Source organism: the organism of the source record quoted next, unplaced genomic scaffold (assembly GCF_019419815.1).
Source record: "Pyrus x bretschneideri cultivar Hongxiangsu unplaced genomic scaffold, Pyrus_bretschneideri_v1 Contig28, whole genome shotgun sequence".
In the NCBI taxonomy this organism is placed as follows: Eukaryota; Viridiplantae; Streptophyta; class Magnoliopsida; order Rosales; family Rosaceae; genus Pyrus; species Pyrus x bretschneideri.
Genome location: NW_025999590.1, coordinates 5,413,152 through 5,439,385, shown reverse-complemented (window position 1 = coordinate 5,439,385; position 26,234 = coordinate 5,413,152). Strand labels below are relative to the sequence as shown.

Below are 26,234 nucleotides of genomic sequence, written 5' to 3'. Positions count from 1 at the left end.
TCTAATCAGATGACATGGTAAAGTGGAGAACCCTCCTCCCTGAAAACAGGATGACCGTCTATTTCTCCAGATGGTTTTCCGATCTCGATTGGCGCCGGCTGCTCTTACTCATCCCTCCCCTATCTCTCATACTCTTCCTCTCGCTCTCCTCCTTCTCTTCTTCCTCTTCTTTTTTCTCTCCCACCAATATCCCTTTTGCTCCCATCCGATCCATCTTTCGCGGCGGCCGTGCCTTCCAGTTCCAGGTGCCGTCCAACAACTTCAATTCAACGCCAATTGCTTCGCCCACTTCACCTACAGGGACTCCAAACCAAAATCAAAATCGGACCGAGTCGTTGATCAAGAAGAAGAAGGAGGATGAATTGGGTCGCTCCAGAATCGCCGTCTGCTTGGTAGGTGGGGCCCGGAGGTTCGAGCTCACGGGGCCGTCCATCCTCGATAAGATTCTCAACAAATATTCCAATTCCGATCTTTTCTTGCACAGTCCTGTGGACCCCAACGCCTTCAAGTTCTCGCTCCTCAAATCGGCGCCAAGGATCGCCGCCGTCAAAATCTTCCACCCCAAACCAATGCCCGAGACTGAGTTCCAGCTCCGAGTCCTAACCGCCCAGAACTCGCCCAATGGCATCCAGGTTCCTCTTTCTTTCTCAATTCTTCCTCTCTTTTTTCTTTTTTTTTTTTTTTTTTTTTTTTGTAATTTCTCTCTTGAAACAGAAATAACATAAACTATTAACTATATTTCTGTTTTGGGATATTATAGTATAGTCACACGGAATTAATTGATTTTGGCTGGACCAGAAAGAAAGAAGATTAGGGAACGTGACTAATCGTGGTATATAACGTGTTTACAACAATTACTTCTAGTTGCCGTTTCAATCGTGTGCTCTAACCTCTTAGTCGGAGCTACGCGTAGGACAAGGAGGAGGAAGTACAAAGAATGCACTCACATGCCATAGAATTTATGTTAATTTATTATACTTAGGCCAGCTGAACAACCAACTGTTGAATAATCATAATAATTTAAATAAAGAGGAAACTTGATATATAAGTTTAATTTTTAAAAGTAATAGTAGAACTAGTTTAATTTATTAAAATAAATTCAATTTTTTAAATTTAATTATTTTGTTATCAATAATTAATGATAAAATTTATTATAAAAATTAAATTTCTTCCTGATTATTTCTTTGATTTTTTCGTTATTTTTTGTTCTTTCTTCTGCTTTAAACCCTATCATAGATTTTATTTTTAATTTTTATAATCAATTTATATCAATTTTTATTTATTTTTTCATTATTTTATGTTCTTACTTATATGGCAGATTTTTTTTTATAATCAACTATTATAGATTTTATTTTTAATTTTTTTAATCAATATATATCAATTTTTATTTTTTTATTTGTTATTTTTTGTTCTTACTATTATTGTTACATCCCAGCCCGGAGGGATCACTTTCGGAGCCCACTCCATCACTGTAGCACGATATTGTTCGTTTTGGGCTTACCATTTCTTCACGGTTTTGTTTTTGGGAACTCACGAGCAATTTCCCAGTGGGTCACTCATCATGGGATTGCTCTAGTCTCCTTCTCATTTAACTTCAGAGTTCCTACGGAACCCGAAACTAGTGAGCTCCCAAAAGGCCTCGTGCTACATAGGGATGAGAATATACATATAAGGATCACTCCCCTGGACGATGTGGGATCTTACAATCCATCCCCTTGGGGGCCCGACGTCCTCGTCGGCACACCACGGTCAGGGTTAGGTTCTGATACCAATTGTCACATCCCGCCCCAAGGCGGATTACTTCCTGGGCCCACTCCACCACCGTAGCACGATATTATCCACTTTGGGCTTACCATTCTCTCACGGTTTTGTTTTTGGGAACTCACGAGCAACTTCTCAGTTGGTCACCCATTATGGGATTGTTCTAGCCCCTTCTCGCTTAATTTCGGAATTCCTATGGAACCCGAAGCCAGTGAGCTTTCAAAAGGTCTCGTACTAGGTAGGGATGAGAATATACATATAAAGATCACTCCTCTGAACGATGTGGGATCTTACAATTATGACAGTTTTTTTTTATAATCAACCCGTCACATATTAATGTATCTTACTTATAGGCATATTATATATTTTTTACCTTTAGTTAGGTTTCATATCTCGTTTATAGGTATAATATACATTCATATATTGTTACTTGAGTTCGGATAAAATATTTTGCAGATAGATTTATGTTAGTGTATTGGCTTTTTTTGTTATAAGATGTTAATTAGATTTTTTTTGAGTTGAAAAGTGCAGTATTAATTGATTTTTAATATTTAAAAAATATAAAATAAGTATAAAAAAATAAAAATATATAATTAGATAACTGAACTCACTTCTAAAAGTTATATATGTTTTTGGATCTCGATCTAAAGCCCTTAATTAAATTGTAGCAGCAAGGAAAGGTCTAAAAAGTCATTTTTTCTCTTGAATTAACATAACATTTAAAGAGAAATAAAACGTCATTTTGTCTCTTCCGTTGCTCTCTTTTCTTTTTCTTGTTTGATAGTTGATACATAATATAAAAAGTGGAAATTTTAATTCATGAAATTCCAACTTCTAAGTAATTATATTACATTTATTTTATGAGTCATACATGTGCAGGGTCTGTTGCAATATTTCAACCTGGTGGAAGGCTGCCTAACTATGATCCAAGCTTACCAAAAACAGAACAACTTCACCTACGACTGGATTGTCCGAACCCGAGTTGACGGCTACTGGAACGCCCCCCTCCACCCCAAATACTTCGTGCCCGGTCACTACCTGGTCCCACCAGGCTCCAGCTATGGCGGACTCAACGACCGCTTTGGAGTTGGCGACCTCAACACCTCCACTGTCGCCCTCTCCCGCCTCTCCCTCCTTCCCCAGCTCGACGCAGCCGGACTCCACCAACTCAACTCCGAAACCGCCTTCAAGGCCCAACTCACCAGCCAAGGGGTACCTTACGTCACTAAACGACTCCCCTTTTGTATCGTAACAGACCGCCAGTACGAGTTCCCGCCACACCGCTTTGGAGTGCCGGTGGCGTCCTTGTCAAGCCCAGGGCCATTGAGCGGGGCCAAGTGCAGGCCTTGCACGCCTGTGTGCCGAGGGCCATGCGTGGCGGACGTGATGTTGAGCCTCTACAAAGGATGGAGCTGGACCCACTGGGCCAACGGCACCCTTGATCTCTGTGATGCTCATAAAGCTTGGGAAAAGAATTGGGAGAGCAAATTTGACCGAGTTGCTGGGAAGAAACTCGCTGCCGAGCGAAAGCGAGTTGCAGGCATGACGACAGAGCAATGCATTCATGATTTCAACCAACTGAAGAACCGAACTGCCAACTGGGACGCACCGCCGGCGGAACAGATTTGTAGCCACTGAACATTAACAAATACAGAACGACAATGATAGGAGAAAGAAATATAGTGGGGAAGAGAGTGTTTTTGGATCCGTACATTCTCTTGATTTTGTTTTTTTTTTTTTTTTTTTTTAACAAGAAACATTTTCTTGATTTAATCATTTGGAGTGATTTTTTAACAAGAACACTCAGGCTTTACAGCTCAAACTATATTACTTTTTGTCTTTAACAACAAAGTATGGATGGAATAGTCTTTTCAGAAGTCATTTAAGCAATCAAATTAATCGATATTCAAACATCTTCTTAAGTAAGTGCTTATTTATATATGAGATACGATGAAAGGACAAATATTTTTACAAACACTTTTACACTTCTTTGTAGCTTTAAATTTTATAACATTCAACGGTCTAGATTAAAAGTGATGTGGAGAGTTTTAAACGTTAAATGACTTGGATGATGATGTGGATTATAATTAATAAAGAAAACAGTAATCTAAATTAAAAATAAATATCTAGTAGGATAAAATTGAAAAAACAAATAATCAAACTTTGAACCCATAGTAAAAAATCAAAAAAATTAAGAAAACAGATACGTGAAAATAATTGTAACCCCCATCTTCCTCTTTGTTGATGAGGTCTGCAATGCTTTGGATGAAATTTTTTCTTTCATTTTATAAAAAATGAACCTTAGTAAATAACAAAAAAAGCATGATTTAACAAAAACCGTGATACCAGGCATAGGATTAATCCCAGCATAAACGAAACTACTACAATGAAAAAAATTGAAAGCGCACACGAATGAAATCAAAAGAGATAGTTGTTTGTTTGATTCGAAAACTAAAAAAAAGTTGAAAACTCATCAAAGACCTAAATTGACAAAACTAAAAAGATTTTGCAAAACCTAATTTAATCACCCTACATTTATGAACAATAATTAGGGTTTACAGTTTTGTTTTGCTTACCTAATGAACAACAATATCGGGTTTAGGGTTTTGTTTTGCTTACAATAATATAGGATTTACGGTCCAGTGATCTTCCTCTTCATTTGTAAGTGAGAGATTTTAGGTTCGATTCTCGTCAAATGTGAGTTTGAACCACATTATTGCTAGCCCATTATGAGGCTAAGCCCATCCACTCCTCCTTAGCGTAGATAATATCATTTGTTAAAAAAAAAAAAAAAAAAATTTCATTGTAGAAGCCATCAAAATTTCATATCAATCCCATGAAAGTTGCATACCTCATTATCAAAGAGGGAGATGGAGGTTACAATACTTTGAATCAATAGAGTTCTACCTCCTTTCTATTTTGCACGCTTACATCTAAGGTTTCTTCATTTTTAATTTTATTTTTGATTACTTTCATATTTTATGCTTTTTTAGTTTTGTTTTTATCTTTAATATAAGTTAAAGTCTACGTAAGCATCCATGTCATTTAATGAATGAATAAAGACCTTTGATGTTTTGTAATCCAAAGGTTTGCATAAATATTTGTCCATATATATATATATATAGTTTTAGGTAATATTTGGATGGAATAGGTAGTCTTTGAAAAAGAGAAATAAGGATAAATGTAACAACTTTTTTTTTTTTTTGAACTAACGACGTTTAAAGTAAGGAATAATATAACATTCAAAAATATAAAAATAAAAAAATGTTTTTTTTTCTACTGGCCAATCATGAGAATATTAGTAAAATAATAACTAATAAAAATTATTATCTAATATATATATATATATATATATATATATATAGTATATGAGAAAGCACAATAATAAAAGGTAATGTTACTAAATTTTGTAAACTAAATAATATAGAAGTTGATGATTGAATTATTAAGTGTTGATTAACGTGCTTATCTTTTATTAGTGACACATCATTTAGTTTACAAATTTAATCGACCTAACATTATTCAATATTGAAAAAAAAAAGTGAAAAGAAAAATATAGTGGGGTAATAAATGTCATTAAAAAAATATTTAAAATAAAAATGTGAAAAATAGTTGGGTAATAAATGCCAGCAAAATGGGGTCAATTTAAGCTTTAAAAAGAAAAAATATATATATAAAAAAACGAACTCAAGTAAAAACATAGTCATCATCTTCATCTCCTTTGATGGTTTTCATGGTCTGCAACTCAAAAATTACAAATTTCAGCAACTTAAAAATTAAAAATGGATGCCTAGTCGACGCCTCAGGCACGCTCAGCGAACCCTAGGTCAGTATTTGGTAGACACTCACAAAACAAATGCGAAAATGTTGCCACCCCACATCCAAGGCTGACTAGGAATGCCCAGAGACGAGTTTTTTAAAACACTGATGAATACAAAGTGTTGGGAATTTACGAGGACGAACAGGTTCTCTTCAACCATGGCCTTTCAAGACTCCCAATATGCCATGTATGAGAAGGCAGGGATGCCATAAAGGCGATGGACCTGTTCCATATAACCTCCTTTCCGACTTTACTCAACGAGAACAATAATCAAAGACTTCAAGATTGAAAATTGCTTTTCAACCAGTCCAAAACTGAGAGCATTAGGACCTTGACCTACCTACCTACCTACCTTGTCATTAGATTTTTTGAATATTAGGATTTCTCTTCTTGGGTTATGTAGTTGCTTGCTTGCGAGCAAACCGTTTCAAAGTTGCTGATAACTCCACTTGTTCAGTTGTTTTCAGCTTCTTTCTAGCCACTTGTTCTTCCCTCTTTCATTTGTTGCTCCAAGAAAGGCCTCTTGGCATTTGCAATCATCTCCTTCTTCTTCGTCGCCCTCTTGCCCAGCTTATTCCTCCCCTTCGTTTTCTTCTTCGAGACACTTCCGTTGGCAGCTTCAATGTTAGACTCTTTCTCTTGCTTTGTTGGTATCCGTTTCTTCCTCTCAGGCATCACTGTGCCAATGGCTGTGGGCCGGGAGCCTAACCAATAGAGACAGCACTCGCCTCTCGCTTCTCTGTTCACGGTTTTCAAATGGATTTGCCACCCACGAATCAAAGTTGGGTTCATCAGAACCAGGAATCAGAATTCTCGACCACCCCATGGAGTGCCCTATGCCTAGAACATCTTCATAAGGTCGAAACAACACATTTCCTATTGGGTAACCTTTAACCATTTTATGAGTCATATATGTCTTTTTCTCAAAGCTCTGAGTCCGAGACAAATCGTTCGGGACTACTGCACGTGAACCATCTGCATAAGCAAGAAGACCCTTCTGACTGAAGGCCAAAGTGTTTGTTTGGCCAGGTAAAGTTTGGAGCGGCTCATCCTGAAGTTTTCAAGTCCCAGAGCTTAATTTTATTCTCTTTACCAGCTGTGGCCATTATTAGGGTGGAATGCCATTGCCTAGGTGGAGCCCCTGTGACACAGCAGCTTCAGAAGAGGAACACATGTTGTAGGCTTCCACATGGAAACTGTACCGAGAGAATGACCCAAAGCAACAAACCCATCGTAGGGGTTCACCTGCATCACATTAGTGCAGCCTAACCCAGTCCTGTAACTACCTGCCATCACACCGTTTGTCATATCGTGATAATGAAGCTGCCCAAGATTGTTTATTGATGCCAACAGTTAGTGCTTGTCCAAAAACTGAAGCCTAGAAACTGCACCATGTTCCTACATGGACAAGATATACATATAACCTTTTAGAAATTCTAGTGGAGCTGTGCTATAAACATGTGTTTCTAGTCTCCCATATCTGGTCTGTCGAAAAAATGATATCCAGAGTAAGCATCTCTATATAAATAACAGGGAATCAAAGATTTATTGATTGAGGAAAGAAGGAATGCACCAATCTTAAAGTATACTTTTGCTGCTGTCCTATACCATCACCAACCTAAGATTTAAAAAACCATATCCCACCTTTTTATGAACTGATCAGTTATCAGATAGTAAAGATATAATTTATTAGAGTCATCAGTAATAAATCCGAAAGTCCCAAAATACATAAAGCAGTACGCTAACCTTTAAGCAGTGAATTTCAGTTCCACGATTGTTATAAACATACGGATACCTGCCAATAACTGATTTGGTTAGCAGCATAATATGTCAAGTAGCATAATATGATTAAACATAGAGGCCTAGATTAAGTTAAACAGAAGACAAGGACATAACACAATTTGAGATTGTTGCTTATAAAGCCAACTCGTGTTCTTGTAAAACAATTAACAAGTTCCTGACCGGTCTTATTTTTTCTTGTAACCTCTAACTTGCAAACGAAATTTCATTAAAATAGTAGTAGTAGTAGTAGTAGTAGTAGTAGTGGTAGTATAAACCAATGAACAAGAAATCCATTGAATCACATGCAATAGAATACACTTCCAACAATTGCATAATCTACCCTGTAATGTCAAAAGATTTCCAAAACAGATAAAACTAACTTAAATAGCAAACAGTCTCTTACTTTTTCTGAGCTGCAGCAAAAAACTCATAAGTGTCCAAGAACACCACATCACGCACTGTTTCCCCAACCTGAAAATCAATAGTTAGTTAATCAGCCCCGTGGCCAAACCCTCAGGTACAAATAACACAAGCACCCACCAAGAAAAGGTTAGCTTTCAACCGGGTAAGACCATATCAATTTGACATTTTGAGCTTGAGATAGCTACTTCATGAGTAATCGATTTTTGTTTGAACCCCCATGTTTTCTCAATGCCTTCTGCCTCCAAGCAACCTCCCTCACTTGGCAGAAGCCACTGACAATTGGAGGAGGATTCTCTACCCTTCTAATCTCTCTACCCTTCCATGCCCTCCCATTTGAACGGTTATGGTTAAGTCATGTCAACAATTTTATGTTGATTTTTTTATAGAAATAATAAGACAAAAAGCAGTGTGTGAGATGAGGGGATGGAAGGAGATGGGAATATGAGGGTAGAGAATCCTCCTCCCTAACAATTTGATGACAAAGCATGTCTCTGTTTAATTACATGTACTAAAACCAGCTACGCAAACCCACGGAGGACAAATCTTAGGGCCAAATAGTATTGTTTAGGCTAAAATAAGGAAAAAATGTGCTCACCACCATTAACTTTGGTGGATGCTCACCATCCATTTCTTAGTTTGCTATTTTAGTGGTGAGCAAAAATGCTCCCAATAGCATATTGTTAGACAAATAAGGAATATGGTTGGAGTCCTTGTGTAATTGTATATAATATTATTCACTAGCCGTCCTACAGCCGTCAAGCCGTCCTACAGCCGTCCTACCTTGTCCTACCTACACACTAGCCGTCCTACAGCCGTCAAGTCGTCCTACAGCCGTCAAGTCGTCCTACAGCCGTCCTACCTTGTCCTACCTACACACTAGCCGTCAAGTCGTCCTACAGCCGTCCTACCTTGTCCTACCTACACACTAGGACGGCTACCTTGTCCTACCTACACACTTGTATCATGTACATATATCCTTGTAATCTTGTAGAGAAAGATAATGAGAAAAAAAGCATTCTCTTCCATTTTTTTCCACATTCACGTATCAATAACAAATATATTTTTTAGCCTACATACATTTTTCTACATGGTATACAGAGCAGGTTTATAACCCTAGCCCTAATTTTTTTTTTCGGCAGCTTTCTCTGCCGTTCCCATGGCTGACTCTTCTTCTTCCGATGGTGTTTTTTCCCTTCATCATTCCGACCACCCGAATCTTGTCCTTGTATCCAAGAAGTTGAATGGTGATAACTACACATCCTGGGCCCGTGGCATGCAGCTTTCCTTGAGTGCCAAGAATAAACTTGGTTTCATCACTGGCGATATCCAAGAACCTTCTTCCTCCGACGACCCTGATGCTCACGCGGCTTGGCGTCATTGCAATGACATGATTCTCTCTTGGCTTCTGCATTCCTTGGAACCTGACCTTCAAGAATCTGTGTTTTTTTCCACCTCTGTCAAAGCTGTATGGGATGATCTTCGCGAACGCTTCTCTCAGAGTAATGCTCCACGCATCTTCCAACTCAACCGGGAACTTGCTACAATTTCTCAAGGTTATTCTTCTATCTCCGCCTATTTTACTCGCCTGAAAGCTCTCTGGGATGAGCTTGCTTCTTATAATGATGGCTGCACGTGCTCTTGCAACGCCAAGCATGACCGTCAACAACTCATGCAATTTTTAATGGGCCTCAACGAATCCTTTGCTGCTGTTCGTGACCAGATTCTTTTAATGAATCCCCTCCCCACTGTTCGTCAGGCCTGTTCCTCGGTGTCTCAAGCTGAAAAACAACGCTCCCTGGGCGTCCTCCGCTCTGTCGATCAACCTGCTGCCATGGCTGTTCGTGGCCCGTCTCGTCCCTCCTCTGCTCGTCCTCTCCTCCACTGCACCTACTGCAATTTTGATTATCATACCCGAGACACCTGCCATAAACTTCATGGCTATCCCGTTGGCCATCCCCTCCATGGCCAACCGTGGCGACCACCGCGCCGTGCCACTGCTTCCAGTTCTTCCCGCAGCCATGCACCTTCCAGTCATCCCCGGCAGCCACGGTTTTCTGCTTCCCGGCCCCATAATTTCACCCAGGCCCATCACGTGCAAGGCACCCAGGCCCCCGCCTCCTCTTCTACTCCAGCGACCCACCAAGTGCACGGGGCCCAGCCCACTTTGCATGACTTGCAGCTTGCCATGCCTGACCTCTCTGCCGAACAGCACTCCCGTGTTCTAGCTGCTCTACGTGACACCACCACCCCTCCTCAGGCCAATGCCGTGCTCACTACTGATTTTGCCCAAGGTTTGTTACCTGTCACCTCTCGTCATGGTCAATGGATTCTTGACAGTGGTGCTACGGATCATATTACTTCTTCCGCCTCATGTTTGGTTAATCGTTCTCCTTCACATTTGCCGCCTGTTTCTTTGCCTAGTGGTGCTTCCGCTCCCATTACTTTTACCGGCACTCTTCCTTTAAATTCATCAGTTACTTTGAAGGATGTTTTATGTGTCCCTAATTTCCGAGTTGACCTTTTATCGGTTGGTAAACTTACAGATGGATTATCGTGTTCCATAACCTTCTTTCCTTCTTGGTGTGTTTTGCAGGACTTGGTTTCGAAGGCGATGATTGGTGTGGGTAAGCGACGTGGCGATCTGTATTACCTTGTGGCCCTTACCTCTTCTCTCCCCACCCGTCAACCTCTCTGCAACATCATTACCATCCCCTGCTCCCTCTGGCATAGGCGTCTTGGTCACCCCTCCTCCACTCGTTTGCAAGCTTTAGCATCTAGCTCTCTTAATTGTCCTTTTGATTCTAGTCATATTTGTGATGTTTGTCCGTTGGCAAAACAAACTCGTCAACCTTTTCCTTTGAGTTCAATTTCATCAACTTTCCCTTTTGCTTTAATTCATTGTGATATTTGGGGCCCGAATCGTCAATCTTCTCTTTCTGGTGCTCATTATTTCTTAACCATTGTGGATGATTTTTCTCGCTTTACGTGGGTCTTCCTCATGAAACATAAATCCGACACTCAACAATTAATTAAGGATTTTTTTGCTTATGTCACTACCCAATTCCGCACTACCATCAAATGCATTCGTACTGACAATGGTGGTGAATTTTTATCTCTTCGTAGTTTTTTCTCTGATCATGGGGTGCTTTTACAAACTTCTTGTGTTTTTACCCCCCAACAAAATGGCGTTGTTGAAAGAAAACATTGTCATCTTCTTGAAACCGCTCGCGCCCTTCGTTTTCAATCCCATCTTCCTATCAAGTTTTGGGGGGAATGTGTTCTTACTGCTACTTATCTCATCAATCGTCTCCCTACCCGTCTTCTGTTGGAAATGTGCCCTAAAACCAATCATATGATGATACTTTACGGACATTTCAAACTAATGTAGTTTAAAGGGCAAACATTATTGTTTGAGCCGTCTCATATAAATGTTATATGCTTAAACGATAAGTCCAAGGAATATGTGATTGGAAGAATGCGATCTAAAGAAGTTAGATTCATGAGACCATTCTTTCGTTGACACATCCTAAACGTTCCTGATCATAGGATTGTCAATTGGGCATTGACAGTCCGTTAAGATCAGTACGTGCTATGTCTTCTCTCAGGGAGAGTGACTAGTCTCAAGTCATTGGTGTGTGTGACATCAAGACAAGTACGTAGGTGCTCAATAGAGAATGAGTTCACTGAACACGATCAACGAAGAGTTCTCATATTCATGTCACATAAGAACTCATGGTTGGGATAATGCAAATTAGTCTTTTGACCTGAGGCATCACAGTTGTCTTGTGGTTAGGTCCTTAATCTTTGATTATGTCAACGTCACTCTATCAGGGTGTCCACGGCATCGTTGGGGTTAAGCCACTTAGCCATGGAGGCAAGTGAATGCGCAACAAGGGATCTCTAACCTTCAAACTGTTTGAGGGAGAATACTCTATGATATGATTTAGAATCTCTGGCCAGAGTATGAATGAGATGTTGGAATGCGTTCCAGATCACATTCAAGGTAATCATATAAGCACAAGATTCACATTGGATAGTAGACATGAATAAACTATCAAACCAAACAATGTGGTCAAGAGTATTGTATTAGAGAAAGACCGTATTGCATTTGTAATCCTAAACTGAATAGGTTCTCAACCTCTTCTGATTAGCTTGGGTAACCATGATATGCTGCTAGGTGTCACTCATGGTTTGTGGAAGCCCTAAAAGTGTATTATCACTAACGGGAGAATTGAAAGTAAGTTTCAATTCACAATCGATTTGAAAGAGTTTGAATCGCCCACTGCCTCGCTAAAAGGAACCTAATGGATCGTACACCGTGTAAGGTAGAGTTTGAAGATTCAACAGAGATGAGTAAGAATAATTAAATGGTTTAATTATTTATGGCAAGGATTAATTAATATGATTATTAATCAAACGAATAAATTCGTTGAAGACCTCGGGATAGTTTTGGACCTTAAGGCCCAATGGGCTTCGAACGTCAAGCCCATTGACTTAAGTTGTATGACAACTTAATGAATAATGATTCACAAAGGCCCAAATAGCCCAATTAATCCCCATAGGCCGGCCATTTAGAGGAGGGTAGTGAACTTGGCTTAATTGCAAGTTTGTCACTCCATTGTGAGGTGGTATAAAGACATCTTTATAGCCATTTCATCCTTAGGGTTTTCTAGGGAGTAAAGATGAGAACACAAACCTCCCTTTGCTCTCAAAGAATTCGGCCAATCTAGAGAGGAAAATCTAGCAATCTTACTTCCTCTAGGTCACTCATTTCTTCTTCAATATACCTTGGTGTGGAGACTTAGAGGTTCTCAATTTTGGGAACTTGGGGAAACCTTTTCATCCATCCAAATCCATGGATCTAAGATGCAAGGAATGAAGACCCTCTCTTTGGGTGATTAGCCTTTGCTTATGCAAAGAGGAATCTACAAAGGTATTGATTTCTCAACTCACTTTATTTTTGAGTTGAGTCTTGATTCACCTATTTACTAGGCTTTGAATTTCATGGGTAAATGTTTTGTTTTAAGTGCATACAAGCATGATTCCGCCTTTAATTGTTAATTGCATGCTATTGATGTTGCTTAAATGAACATGTTTTTCACAAATTTTCCTTCAAGTGGTATCAAGAGCCTAAGTCTAGTAGTTGGTGAATCCTTTTGGGTTTTGTAGTTCATAGTTTGTGATTTGAATGTTGTAATTGTTACAAGCTTTATTCTTGCTTCTTTGAATGTAAATTTTGTTAGAAAATTTGCCATCTCAAATGTTGTAGATGTAGTTCATATGAGCATGAATTTTGGAGCTAAAATTTGGTGCCATGTTTTTTGGGAAATTCGGCCAAATCCAAAGGGTGGAATTTTGGGTTCTTGTTTGACTTGTTAAAAGTGTTTTAAAGTGACTTTTGGAACCCCTATGTACCCTAGTTTGGTTGTATGTTATTTCCCTTAAGTTTGAGTGGTTTTGGTATGTTTTTGGGTGAAGAATGTTCATGGAGCTCTTATGGGTTTTCATGAATGTTCTTCATTGTTCTTGATATGTTCTTGCCAAGAACAAAAGGTTTGGTGTTTTGATTCAAAGTTTTGATTTATTTCATAAAGTTTTTGTTTTGAAATATTTCTTATGTTTAAATATATTAGATATTTATTTTGAAAAATTAAAGAAATTTTAGTGGGTTGGTGTGTAATGATTTATTCCATTACACACACCCCACTTACAAAAACTTTGAAATTTTTTTTATTACTTTGCTTCAAAATCAGCCACCCTACTCAATTAGGGTCTTTGTGGGGCTTTTGTGCAATTATATAAAGTTTTGATACTTTTGTGTATTTGCATTTTGACCCAAAAGTTTACGTTTTTACGTAAAGGTCCAAAATCACTAAAAGGACAAATTGTTTTGCTCCTTTAATGAAGTTTTATTTTTTGTGGAAATTTTTGGGTTCTAGTTGTAATTACATGAAGTAGTGGACTTTTGTGTTTTTACAAAGTGACCCCAAAAGTTTAAGTTTTTGCAAAATAGCCCAAAAGTTGAGGTTAATTGCACTATGGCCCAAACAAGTTGAGGTCATAGCATTTTGGCCCAAATTAGGTAGAGAACAAAATTGTTTTGTCTCTTTAAATGAGAATTGGATTTTCATTTCATTTAGCTCCATTTAAATCAATTCTATGGATACAAAAACCAAATGAAAATGTTGCATTCAAGTTTAATTAGTTAAAGCGTTAATTAATTAAAGAAAGGGTGATTATGAACCTTAGCCTACGATAATTGAGCTATGTGAAAGGCCGTTTCAAATTTGTTTGAACCATGGGAATGTGTAGATTAAATTTTGGTTGTAATTTGATATGATCAATTGTTGTAAAAGAGCATAAGCTCTTCTTTACTTTAAAGTAATTTGATTTGATCAATTGTTGTAAAAGAGCATAAGCTCTTATTTACTTTGAAGTACTCCTTTCTTGTTTTATTCGATATGCATGAAAATGGAGTAGTTGGGTCCAACGCCCAATAAGACAACACGCCTTAATGTGATTAAACGCGTAACTAAAATCAATCACCATCCCTAGACCGAGATTCAACACTAGGCTCGTGTTTGAATCGAATCAAAGGTTCATAGTCATCCTAAGGCCCTAAGGCAACTATATAGTCCATCAATGAATGCAAACCTTATGTTAGTAGTATCATATACTCTTGCTTTAAAAACCGTTTTAAAAGCTTAGTGGGAGTATTATATACAACTAAATCAATCAAATGGACCAATAGTTGTAATAGGACCAAAATGTTTTAATTGGATTAAAATATATGTTTATATGTGATGAGACCTAAAAACCCTCAACCAAATCAATATTAAGTTGATAAGCGAGAGATGCTTTGAATATCTCTTCGTGGCCTTCCACCGTGGTAGGCTCCAATCGTTTGTGACTTGTACACCGGCTTCACCCTATCATGGGGGAGTACAAAGTGCATGCTTACATTCAGGAGGAGTCTATACGCATATGATGAGGTGAGTGTAGGCAACGAGGATAGCCAACATCGTATCATCGTGAGGTTATTCTTGAACCCCTACACGAACTAAGCATGGTGGGAATAACTTAACTAAGTGCAATAGTGCCAACATCGTATCATCGTGAGGCAACATTCTCTAGAGGCCAAACAAGATGGGTAATTACAAACGTTGTAAATGAGTAAAGCGTTATTCTCTCATCATTATTTTTGCTAACCAACATCGTATCATCGTGAGGTGGGCTTGGTAATGGTGAGCCTCCCATACCCTACTAAGAGTTTCCTCCAAAACTCTCGAATTCCGATGAGGGATATGGAATTTGCCAAAAATAGTGGGTGGTGCTATTTGATTTAAAGACCCGAATCAAATGGCTTAAAATCAATCAATTTATATTCGTTATGTATTTGTTTACCAATATATTTGCAAACGCTGTCCAAAACTTGACAAAGAAAAACCAAACGCTTTAATTTCTGGACTTAGTTCTACAATCCCATAGATTGTCTTTAATGGCTTGTAGATGTAACTAAGTAGTCTCATCCTCACAATCTTCCTATTGATAATGTATCAATGGAAGAACATGTTAGATAAGTCTACCATGAAGAGGACAATGCAAACTCTAGTGCTTGTCTCTTTGTTAAACGAACAAGGAACTTGAGAAGTAAGCACAAGGGCATGGACACTTTATGTGCCATGATTCTTCACTTACAAAATGTTGTATGAAGAAATGAGAGTTGCCTTGAACAACTCTTGAAAGTTTGTTATTATGTTTAGAACATAATGGTTGGTTGACAAAAATAGTCCATTTATATGGACTTATGATGATTTTGAATCATTGAGTGTTGAAGTGTTAAACCACTTAACGAGACGGAAACTAGGCAAGGACTTCACCTTTGTGTCCCTATCCTAATGGTTCACTAAGTTTATTGTAAACTATATAGTTAACAATAACCGTACGCTCTCCAAATCGTTTGATGTGTATAACACATTTGAAATGAGTTTCAAGAGAGATAGTGGGAGTTTAGGGACCATGACTATTGTAATCAAAAGGGAAGTCAAATGAAGAAGGCAAAATAACTCCAAGGGAACAAACTTTCTTTATGAAAGGATGGACATTGGAAGGGGTATTTGCAAGAAATGTCTTGCAAGTGTCAAGAACACACTTTTCGAAGGTGTTGTAATATGTTCTTGAAATAGTTCAAAATAGTTGGTTCTTCTACTTGAATGCATGATTCCGTATTAGTAACTATGTTTTACAATTGATGTAAAAGTGTGCTAATAAGAAGTAGAAGATTAATGAGAGAAGAGAAAGTACTTCACATTCCAAACGTGAATCGAATATAGATCTCTGCGAAAGCGGATTGTACTTACTTCCTCATATGAACTACCAAAGAAATTGGAAAATACTAAAGATTGTCTTTACATTCCAATTTTAAGGAACTTAAATCCGTCACTATAGTAGAGATGGATAAATGTTTTGTTTGACAAAAACATTGTTCTTTATTAATCAATAATTAGATTATTGTAATTGGTTGTCTCTATAGTAGAGATGATGTGGTAGTTTAACTGTTTAGAATACGATGATGCTTAAAACCCAAAAGGTTGAAAGGTAGTGACTAATCCCAACTGAGTTGTGATACCTCTAAAACATAAGTTATGAGTTGGTCATAGATGGATGCTTTGGATCGTTAGATCCGGATCCAATACCTTCTTGTTAAAATTGTATAGAGGCGAAATGTTCGAATCTTTATTCTTTTGGAAAGAAGAAAGAATCACAAAGTTGTTGAGGTTAATTCACTTAGATGTTAGTGGCACTTGTCCACAACATAATACTAGTCATGTTGTATGACATTCACCGAAGATCACTCTCGGTTGGACTATAGTTTATTTTGAATAAACACAAGTCCGAATACTTTGCAAAAGGTTTCAAAGAATTCAAGAAATGTAAGTAGATGAGTAAGACGTCTAAAGTATTTACCTCCTTAGATTTGATCCAAGGAAAAAGTAACACTTTAGATTAATTTCCTTGAAAAATATCAAGGAAAGTAGCATCATAAGATAATGAATTTCTCCATTAGGAGAATAATGAACATAAATAAGATTTAGTTCGTTGGACATTATCAATTACCCATATATATATATATATGTGATATATACTTCTGAGACATGTTAGTTGTAGAGATCCATCCATCATGGATCTTAGCAAGCTAATGGGAACCATAAGCGTCTTATGAGAAAAGATCAATTGTTTGATTTCTCATAAAGATGTAAATGAATCTTTTGTTTACTAGGTTTACAAAAGATTAGTGGGAGTTGATTATATTCCTAAATTGAATATATATACATGATATATATTAATTTTGAAAATGAAAGGAATTCTTCATCGTTAAAGTTATGACTTTAAACATTCTATAATGATAGAATGTATATGGGAGACATAGTCTATATACATGGGATGGAAATCTATAATGATAGATTTCAAGATATAATTGGATTATATCAATCCCTAAAATAGACAAGAGATGCTAGGAAGTTTCTCATATGATGATAAACTTCAATTAGAATGACAATTCTAGTGAGACTAGGAAGTTGTTCTTCTCAAAGGGAATGTACCCTTTGACTCCCAAAGAAATAATGCGTAAATAGAATCCTTTATGCATACGCAGAAAGGTGATTTATGTATTTCATATTGTATGAAAACATTGATATAAGTCGTACCTAGAACGGTACAAGATGATATCAATGCAAGCCCAGGATCAGAACCATGGCAACTGTCAAGTGAATCCTTAGGTATTTAAGAAATACTAAGGATGGATTCCTTAAGAATGAGGAAGAATTAGAGTAACGTAATGGAAGCGTAAATGTATTAGATTATGAATCTAATCCATCATAGAATATCTCTTCATTATGACTAAAGAGATATTTGGGTGGAAACGTTAAAAGTAAATGACTTTAATGTGTTCCATCATGTATGCAAAATATATTGCCATATAGAAGCTTACAACATTGTTGTTTGGATGGGAAAGTTCATTCATGAACTCTTCATTCGGTTCCAACCAGAAAGTGTATGACACTAATGGGGCGATAGCTCAAGCCAGGGAATCAAGGTCTCATCAAGGTCCGAACTCAAATGAGAGACTGAACCACATGATTGAGAATCATGTATAATGGTGACGTCGTTATTCTCAAAGTTGCTTCTATGGATAACATATAGATATCCATTGTCTAGGCCTACTACTCAGCCATTTATGAAATGAATTACAGAAGAGGTATCATCAATGATGACTAAGCTGATTGGCTCTAGTGCAAGTGGGAGATTGTTGGAAATGTGCCCTAAAACCAATCATATGATGATACTTTACGGACATTTCAAACTAATGTAGTTTAAAGGGCAAACATTATTGTTTGAGCCGTCTCATATAAATGTTATATGCTTAAACGATAAGTCCAAGGAATATGTGATTGGAAGAATGCGATCTAAAGAAGTTAGATTCATGAGACCATTCTTTCGTTGACACATCCTAAACGTTCCTGATCATAGGATTGTCAATTGGGCATTGACAGTCCGTTAAGATCAGTACGTGCTATGTCTTCTCTCAGGGAGAGTGACTAGTCTCAAGTCATTGGTGTGTGTGACATCAAGACAAGTACGTAGGTGCTCAATAGAGAATGAGTTCACTGAACACGATCAACGAAGAGTTCTCATATTCATGTCACATAAGAACTCATGGTTGGGATAATGCAAATTAGTCTTTTGACCTGAGGCATCACAGTTGTCTTGTGGTTAGGTCCTTAATCTTTGATTATGTCAACGTCACTCTATCAGGGTGTCCACGGCATCGTTGGGGTTAAGCCACTTAGCCATGGAGGCAAGTGAATGCGCAACAAGGGATCTCTAACCTTCAAACTGTTTGAGGGAGAATACTCTATGATATGATTTAGAATCTCTGGCCAGAGTATGAATGAGATGTTGGAATGCGTTCCAGATCACATTCAAGGTAATCATATAAGCACAAGATTCACATTGGATAGTAGACATGAATAAACTATCAAACCAAACAATGTGGTCAAGAGTATTGTATTAGAGAAAGACCGTATTGCATTTGTAATCCTAAACTGAATAGGTTCTCAACCTCTTCTGATTAGCTTGGGTAACCATGATATGCTGCTAGGTGTCACTCATGGTTTGTGGAAGCCCTAAAAGTGTATTATCACTAACGGGAGAATTGAAAGTAAGTTTCAATTCACAATCGATTTGAAAGAGTTTGAATCGCCCACTGCCTCGCTAAAAGGAACCTAATGGATCGTACACCGTGTAAGGTAGAGTTTGAAGATTCAACAGAGATGAGTAAGAATAATTAAATGGTTTAATTATTTATGGCAAGGATTAATTAATATGATTATTAATCAAACGAATAAATTCGTTGAAGACCTCGGGATAGTTTTGGACCTTAAGGCCCAATGGGCTTCGAACGTCAAGCCCATTGACTTAAGTTGTATGACAACTTAATGAATAATGATTCACAAAGGCCCAAATAGCCCAATTAATCCCCATAGGCCGGCCATTTAGAGGAGGGTAGTGAACTTGGCTTAATTGCAAGTTTGTCACTCCATTGTGAGGTGGTATAAAGACATCTTTATAGCCATTTCATCCTTAGGGTTTTCTAGGGAGTAAAGATGAGAACACAAACCTCCCTTTGCTCTCAAAGAATTCGGCCAATCTAGAGAGGAAAATCTAGCAATCTTACTTCCTCTAGGTCACTCATTTCTTCTTCAATATACCTTGGTGTGGAGACTTAGAGGTTCTCAATTTTGGGAACTTGGGGAAACCTTTTCATCCATCCAAATCCATGGATCTAAGATGCAAGGAATGAAGACCCTCTCTTTGGGTGATTAGCCTTTGCTTATGCAAAGAGGAATCTACAAAGGTATTGATTTCTCAACTCACTTTATTTTTGAGTTGAGTCTTGATTCACCTATTTACTAGGCTTTGAATTTCATGGGTAAATGTTTTGTTTTAAGTGCATACAAGCATGATTCCGCCTTTAATTGTTAATTGCATGCTATTGATGTTGCTTAAATGAACATGTTTTTCACAAATTTTCCTTCATCTTCTCCATCATAAATCCCCATTTGAGGTTCTCTTTTCGCAAACCCCATCTTATGACCACTTCCGCGTCTTTGGTTGTCTGGCATATGCCACCTCTGTCACTCCCACCACCAAATTTTCCCCTCGGGCTCATCGTTGCATTTTTCTCGGTTATCCTCATGGACAAAAGGCCTATACCCTTTACGATCTCGACAATCACCGCATTTTCACTAGTCGAGACGTCATCTTTCACGAAACTACTTTCCCTTATGCCGTTTCTCACCCTTCTATCTCATCCTCTTCGCCTACCCTACCCATCCCACCCCCTCTGGACTTTACATATAACCCACCCCTTCCTGCCCCGACGCCTCACCCTCCTCCACCTTCCTCCCCTTCCATGCCTCCCACAGATTCCCTTGCTGCCCCATTACCCGTTCCTCCCCATGCCCCTTTACCCACGGACATCCCTACCCCCCCACTACCTACCAATCCTCCCCTTCCCCGCACCTCTTCCCGTGCTCATAAACCTCCATCCTATTTAAAAGACTACGTTTGCTCACAGGTGATTCTGCCATCCCACCCATCTTCGACTTTGCAACCCAGTTCTACACAAGGTACGCGATATCCACTTTGTAATTTTCTCTCTTATCACCGTTACTCTCCCAGGCATTTTTCTTACATTAACTCTGTCAGTCGGACTGTGAAGCCTTCCTCATTTGCCGAGGCTGCCACTGACCCCAATTGGTAATGTGCTATGACTGAGGAGCTTCAAGCTTTACATGCTAATGGTACTTGGACTTTAACTTCCTTGCCCCCTGGCAAAATTCCCATTGGTTGTAAGTGGGTGTACAAACTCAAGCACAATTCCGACGGCTCTATTGACCGCTACAAAGCTCGTTTGGTTGCTAAAGGCTTCACTCAGGCTGAAGGTATTGATTATCATGACACTTTTTCTGCTACTGCTAAGATGATTACGGTGCGTTGTCTTCTTGCTCTTGCTGCTAGTCAGTCTTGGTCTCTTCATCAGCTTGATGTTAATAATGTTTTCTTACATGGTGACTTACATGAAGAAATCTATATGTCTCCTCCTCCTGGTCTTCGGCGACAGGGGGAGAATCTTGTGTGTCGCCTTCACAAGTCACTTTATGGTCTTAAGCAGGCTTCTCGCCAATGGTTTGCCAAATTCACTAGTGCCATCATTTCTGCCGGTTTTCAACAATCCAAAGCTGACTATTCATTGTTCACTAAAAAGTCTGGTATTTCTTTCACAGCTTTGCTCATTTATGTGGATGATATTGTGATTACAGGCAATGATGCTAGTGCCATTAATTCTCTGAAGTCTTTTCTCCGTGATCATTTTCGGATAAAAGACCTTGGTGATTTAAAATATTTTTTGGGTATTGAGGTTTCTCGTTCCAAACAAGGGATTTATATTTCTCAACGCAAGTATGCATTAGAGATTCTCAAGGACTATGGTTTTTTGGGAGCACGACCCATTGCTTTTCCTATGGATGACACAAAATTATCTGATAAAGGAGAACTTCTCAAGGATCCTGAAAAGTATCGACGATTAGTAGGTCGGTTAATATATCTCACTATCACTCGGCCGGATATCACCTATTATGTGCATGTTCTAAGCCGTTTTATGCACGAGCCAAGGATATCTCATATGGATGCTGCGCTTCGTATTGTTCGTTATTTGAAGGCTACTCCAGGTCAAGGTTTATTATTTCGTTCTGACAACCAGACCAAGTTAACTGCGTTTTGTGATTCTGATTGGGCAGGTTGCCCTATCACTCACCGTTCGACTACTGGGTATTGTGTATTCTTGGGCGGTTCTTTGATTTCTTGGCAGACGAAACGACAGAAAACCGTTTCGCTCTCTTCAGCAGAGGCGGAATATAGGGCCATGGCAGGTGCTTGTTGCGAGATAGTTTGGCTTCGTTTTTTGTTGAAGGATTTGAACATTCCTTTGGATGGTCCTTCCATTTTATTTTGTGATAATCAAGCAGCGTTACATATAGCTGCCAATCCTGTTTTTCATGAACGAACTCGTCACATTGAGATGGATTGTCACTTTATACGAGATAAGATTGTAGATGGCACAATAGAGACCAAGCATGTGGGTACGGCACAACAGTTGGCAGACTTGTTTACCAAACCTCTTGGGAAAGAAAAGTTTTCGGGTATGTTACGCAAGTTGGGAGTTCTTGACATCCACTCTCCAACTTGAGGGGGAGTGTTAGACAAATAAGGAATATAGTTGGAGTCCTTGTGTAATTGTATATAATATTATTCACTAGCCGTCCTACAGCCGTCAAGCCGTCCTACCTTGTCCTACCTACACACTAGCCGTCTTACAGCCGTCAAGTCGTCCTACAGCCGTCCTACCTTGTCCTACCTATACACTAGCCGTCCTACAGCCGTCCTACCTTGTCCTACCTACACACTAGGACGGCTACCTTGTCCTACCTACACACTTGTATCATGTATATATATATCCTTGTAATCTTGTAGAGAAAGATAATGGGAAAAAAAGCATTCTCTTCCATTTGCATTCTCTTCCATTTTTTTCCACATTCACGTATCAATAACAAATATATTTTTTAGCCTACATACCTTTTTCTACACATATATGATGCTTTTAACCTAACAATAAATAGATTTAGCCCCAAGTTGCGAAAAGAAAAAAAAAAATGTTTTGTAATGCATTCAACTAGTTTAGGCTAGTTGCAGTCCAAGGCTCCTTGTGAGATCAAGCTTACTTCTGAAAATAACTTGTATAAGTTATAAGTAGTATGACAACATTTTGTGTCAAGAGTAGAAGAATATGTGCTAATGCTTTTTACTTGTCTTTGTATTACCCGCATGGAACACCACTATGCCGGTGTAGCTATGCCATAAAAGTTGATTTCAACTTCTTAACCCGTTACTTGGACATGTAGTATTGGGTAACCACGCATGCATTTTATATGTGTTAATTAATTTGTGCCACTTGATATTTGGTTTTGGTCATCTTTTCTGGCATTTGATTATATGTTTTTGCTCATGTTTTGTTCCCCCAAACAATCCCCTTGAAATGTTGGACCCTCACTAATTATAAATTATAAGACTGAAGAATGATAATATTGGTGGTAATGGTCTATGCATCATTCTTCTTAACTAATTTGTGCCACTTGATTATTTGTTTTTGCTTATCTTTTATTCCCCCAATCATGTTCATGTACCTTGAAAACTTGGTCACTAATTATTATATATTGGTAGCCCTGCATATTGTATATTTTATACGTATATATAATTATACACCATATTCAAATCAACTAACTCAATTCTCAAACAACCTTCCACTATAATTCCAACATACTACTACTTGTGATCATTGATCATCAGTTAATTTTGACGCGCTTGAGCACCGTCAACCATCCTCTCTCTTTAATTATAGTCTCCCAAAAACATATAAAATCAAAAATAATTCCCTTCAGTTAGTTATGATAAGTTGTGCAGTTCTGGACTAATCAGCAAGTTCTTCAAATTTAATTAATTAATTAAGAAATGACAATTAAAAACGTGACAGATATTCTTAGTTGTTATAATAAGTAGATAATATACTTTTCAACATATTGCAAGCTAGCTCTAATCTTCTCGATCGTGGGATGACTCAATGCCACTGCATATATATGATGTATATAAAACCGGGTGCAAAATAGAACCCACCACCTTTGCCGTTGTATCATGCTAACTAAATAACGAATGTCCTAGTGGCCTGGAATGGGAGCGTTTTATGCATGCATGGACCACTGGACACCGAATCTCTTACTTATTTTCGAATTAATGTTGTATCAAATTTAAAAAGTCAATGCCCATGAATAATTATTTGAGCTGGCTACGTCTTGAAACGACAATTTTTTCACCCCCCACCTTCTGTCAAAGATTGTCGTGTCTGGATTCCCAAGCATATGCATGAAGGTTTTACAGCGTTTCTGGATTTCCAAAACCAGGGGAGATGCTCCAAATACAATGCCATCTCTACACAAAATTAACACATTCTAGAGAGACGCAAATTTAAAATGTAAAAATCACATTTGGTTCTTATTTTGCATTTTTGAGAGATGGATGTTGGTTCCACTCCAATGGAGAAAATGCAAATTTTTTTTTATCTCATTTATTTTTCTCTATATAACTCACAGGACACACCTTATATATATATATATATATATATATATATATATATATATATTTACAAGAAGCAATAGATTAATATTTTATTAAAACACTACAAACGAATATAGATGTTCTAATTGGGCATATTATTTTAGTGACCAAAAAATCAATCGGGAGTAAATAAGTTCAAACAAATAAACTTGAGTAACCACTAAAACAGCTATCACATGTGGATTCCACACACACATATATATATATATATATGGATATTTTATATCAATATATTGAAGAGCTTTTCCGGCTAATTAATAAGAAATATAAAATGTTTATTTGAAGGATTTTGTTTTTGTATCACCCATTGAAGATGTTTTACTGAAAGTAATGCGGATGTAATTTAATTGAGAGTAAAAAAAAGAGGTGGATTGTTTGTCATTCCATTTCTATACTCTTTTTATGTCTTTTTGTGATATGTGATCACGGTTAAGCTATGTAAATATTTTATATTAATTTTTTATAGAAATAATAAATAAAAAGTAATAGGAATATAAAATATTGACCTGATTTAACCGTAACTATACAAACATGAAGGTATAAGAAGAGTATGAAAATAGAAGGGCAGAGAATCCAGGGAAAAAAAAAACTAAAAAACATTGGCCATCAGAAATTGATGGAACAGCGTGGCCAGTGTGTCGATACCACGTGGTGTGTCCCCCATTCCAACATGATTGAGCGATATGTACACTGCTGACAGCTCAGCTGTATAGCCTGTATTAGGGTTGACTGCCTGCCCGATCGTTCCATTCATCTAATCTAATCCAACTATTGATCCAATAGTAAGAATTATAATTACTTTGATTAATATTTGATTATCGCTGATTATCTAATAATATCCCCGATCGTGTACCTCCGGCGCTAGCTAGGGTTACCTGTTAACTAATATTTCCCTCTCCTTGCATATAAATATCCCATGCAAGATATAATGCAACCATCAACCTCATCTCCACAAGTCTCAACTCGTATCTCAACTAATACGCAAGTAAAAAAATCATGGTAGGCGTTTTCCGGCGGTCTTTCTCTTTCCCAAACAAAATAAACCCAAACAATCTTCCAAATAACCGTGACCACCGTCCATCAACAGTCCGACCGCCGTTGTCTCGTCACACCAGATCCATCAGTCTTCCAACCAGACCCCACCCCTTCATTTCCCACCTCAAAGAACACATAGCCCGCCTTCAATCCTTCAAATATTCCTATTCCACCACCAACTCCTCCTCTTCCTCCTCAGTCCCCTTCTCCGATTGGCTATGCGAAGGCTTGACCCGCCTCAAAGACTTGCACCACTGCCTCGATGACACTCTCCGCCTTCCCCAAACCCAAGAATCCCTCCGCCGTCTCAAAGGCTGCTGCTCCGTCGATAACCTTCTCGACCAATTCCTCCGTTTCGCCGACATATACGGAATATTCCGCACCTCCGTTTTGGCTCTCAAACAGGATCACTCCGCTGCTCAAGTGGCTTTGAGGAAGAGAAACGACTCCCAGGTAGCATTGTACGTCAAAGCTAGAAAGAGAATGGCCAAGGAAATGATTAAGCTAGTCAACGCACTTCGTTCCATCGCACGGCCAGCACCGGCCGCCGTCACGCCGTTCGAGTACGTTGGCGATGATATTAGTTACTATAACGTTGACCATGAACTGGCGGGTGTTATGAGCGAGGTTGTTCAAGTGACGGTCGCGGTGTCTCTTGCACTTTTTACTGGAGTCGCGGCAGACATATCATTCGGCGGGCCCACAATATCATCATCCAAATCGACTGTCACGTCGTCAATGCGGGCAACGTGGATGGGAATATTCAACATCAAGGCAACGTTAGACAATCAATTATGTACTGATCGTCACGAAAACCCAGTACGAGTTAGTAATAATATTGGAGTTGAGAGCTTGCGTAACTTGAGAAAGAAAGGAGATGAAGAAGTCAAAACAACATTAAAGAAGATGCAGGGATTGGAGGCGTCCATCGCTGGGATTGAAATTTGCTCCGAAACAGTTTTCAGGAGTTTAATCAACGCTAGGGTTTCACTGCTCAACACTCTCACCCTACTCTAAATTATTGTTTACTGCTTGTGTACATTTAATTAAATATATGTCTTCAAATTCTATTATATTTTTTTCCTTTTTACTTTCTATACAAATTAAGTAATGTTCTTGTTGA

General features: G+C 38.3%; 2 protein-coding genes and 1 pseudogene across 2 annotated transcripts; 2 read left to right on the top strand and 1 right to left on the bottom strand.

Moving 5' to 3' along the window:
* Window positions 1-3,597, top strand: LOC125479343. Its single transcript, XM_048588555.1, has 2 exons — window positions 1-632; window positions 2,641-3,597. Exons 1-2 carry the CDS (start codon window positions 15-17, stop codon window positions 3,397-3,399), a joined length of 1,377 nt encoding a protein of 458 aa, XP_048444512.1. The 5' UTR covers window positions 1-14; the 3' UTR covers window positions 3,400-3,597.
* Window positions 3,598-5,976: 2,379 nt separating this feature from the next.
* LOC125479132 lies at window positions 5,977-8,119 on the bottom strand (annotated as a pseudogene).
* Window positions 8,120-24,844: 16,725 nt separating this feature from the next.
* LOC125479320 lies at window positions 24,845-26,234 on the top strand. Its single transcript, XM_048588515.1, has one exon. It carries the CDS (start codon window positions 25,073-25,075, stop codon window positions 26,126-26,128), a length of 1,056 nt encoding a protein of 351 aa, XP_048444472.1. The 5' UTR covers window positions 24,845-25,072; the 3' UTR covers window positions 26,129-26,234.

Excerpts from the sequence above, each read along its gene's own strand:
- LOC125479320 (XM_048588515.1), top strand. The coding sequence starts at position 25,073 with ATGGTAGGCGTTTTCCGGCGGTCTTTCTCTTTCCCAAACAAAATAAAC.
- LOC125479343 (XM_048588555.1), top strand. The coding sequence starts at position 15 with ATGGTAAAGTGGAGAACCCTCCTCCCTGAAAACAGGATGACCGTCTAT. Across the intron at positions 633-2,640 it reads ACTCGCCCAATGGCATCCAG|GGTCTGTTGCAATATTTCAA; the intron begins GTTCCTCTTTCT and ends ATACATGTGCAG.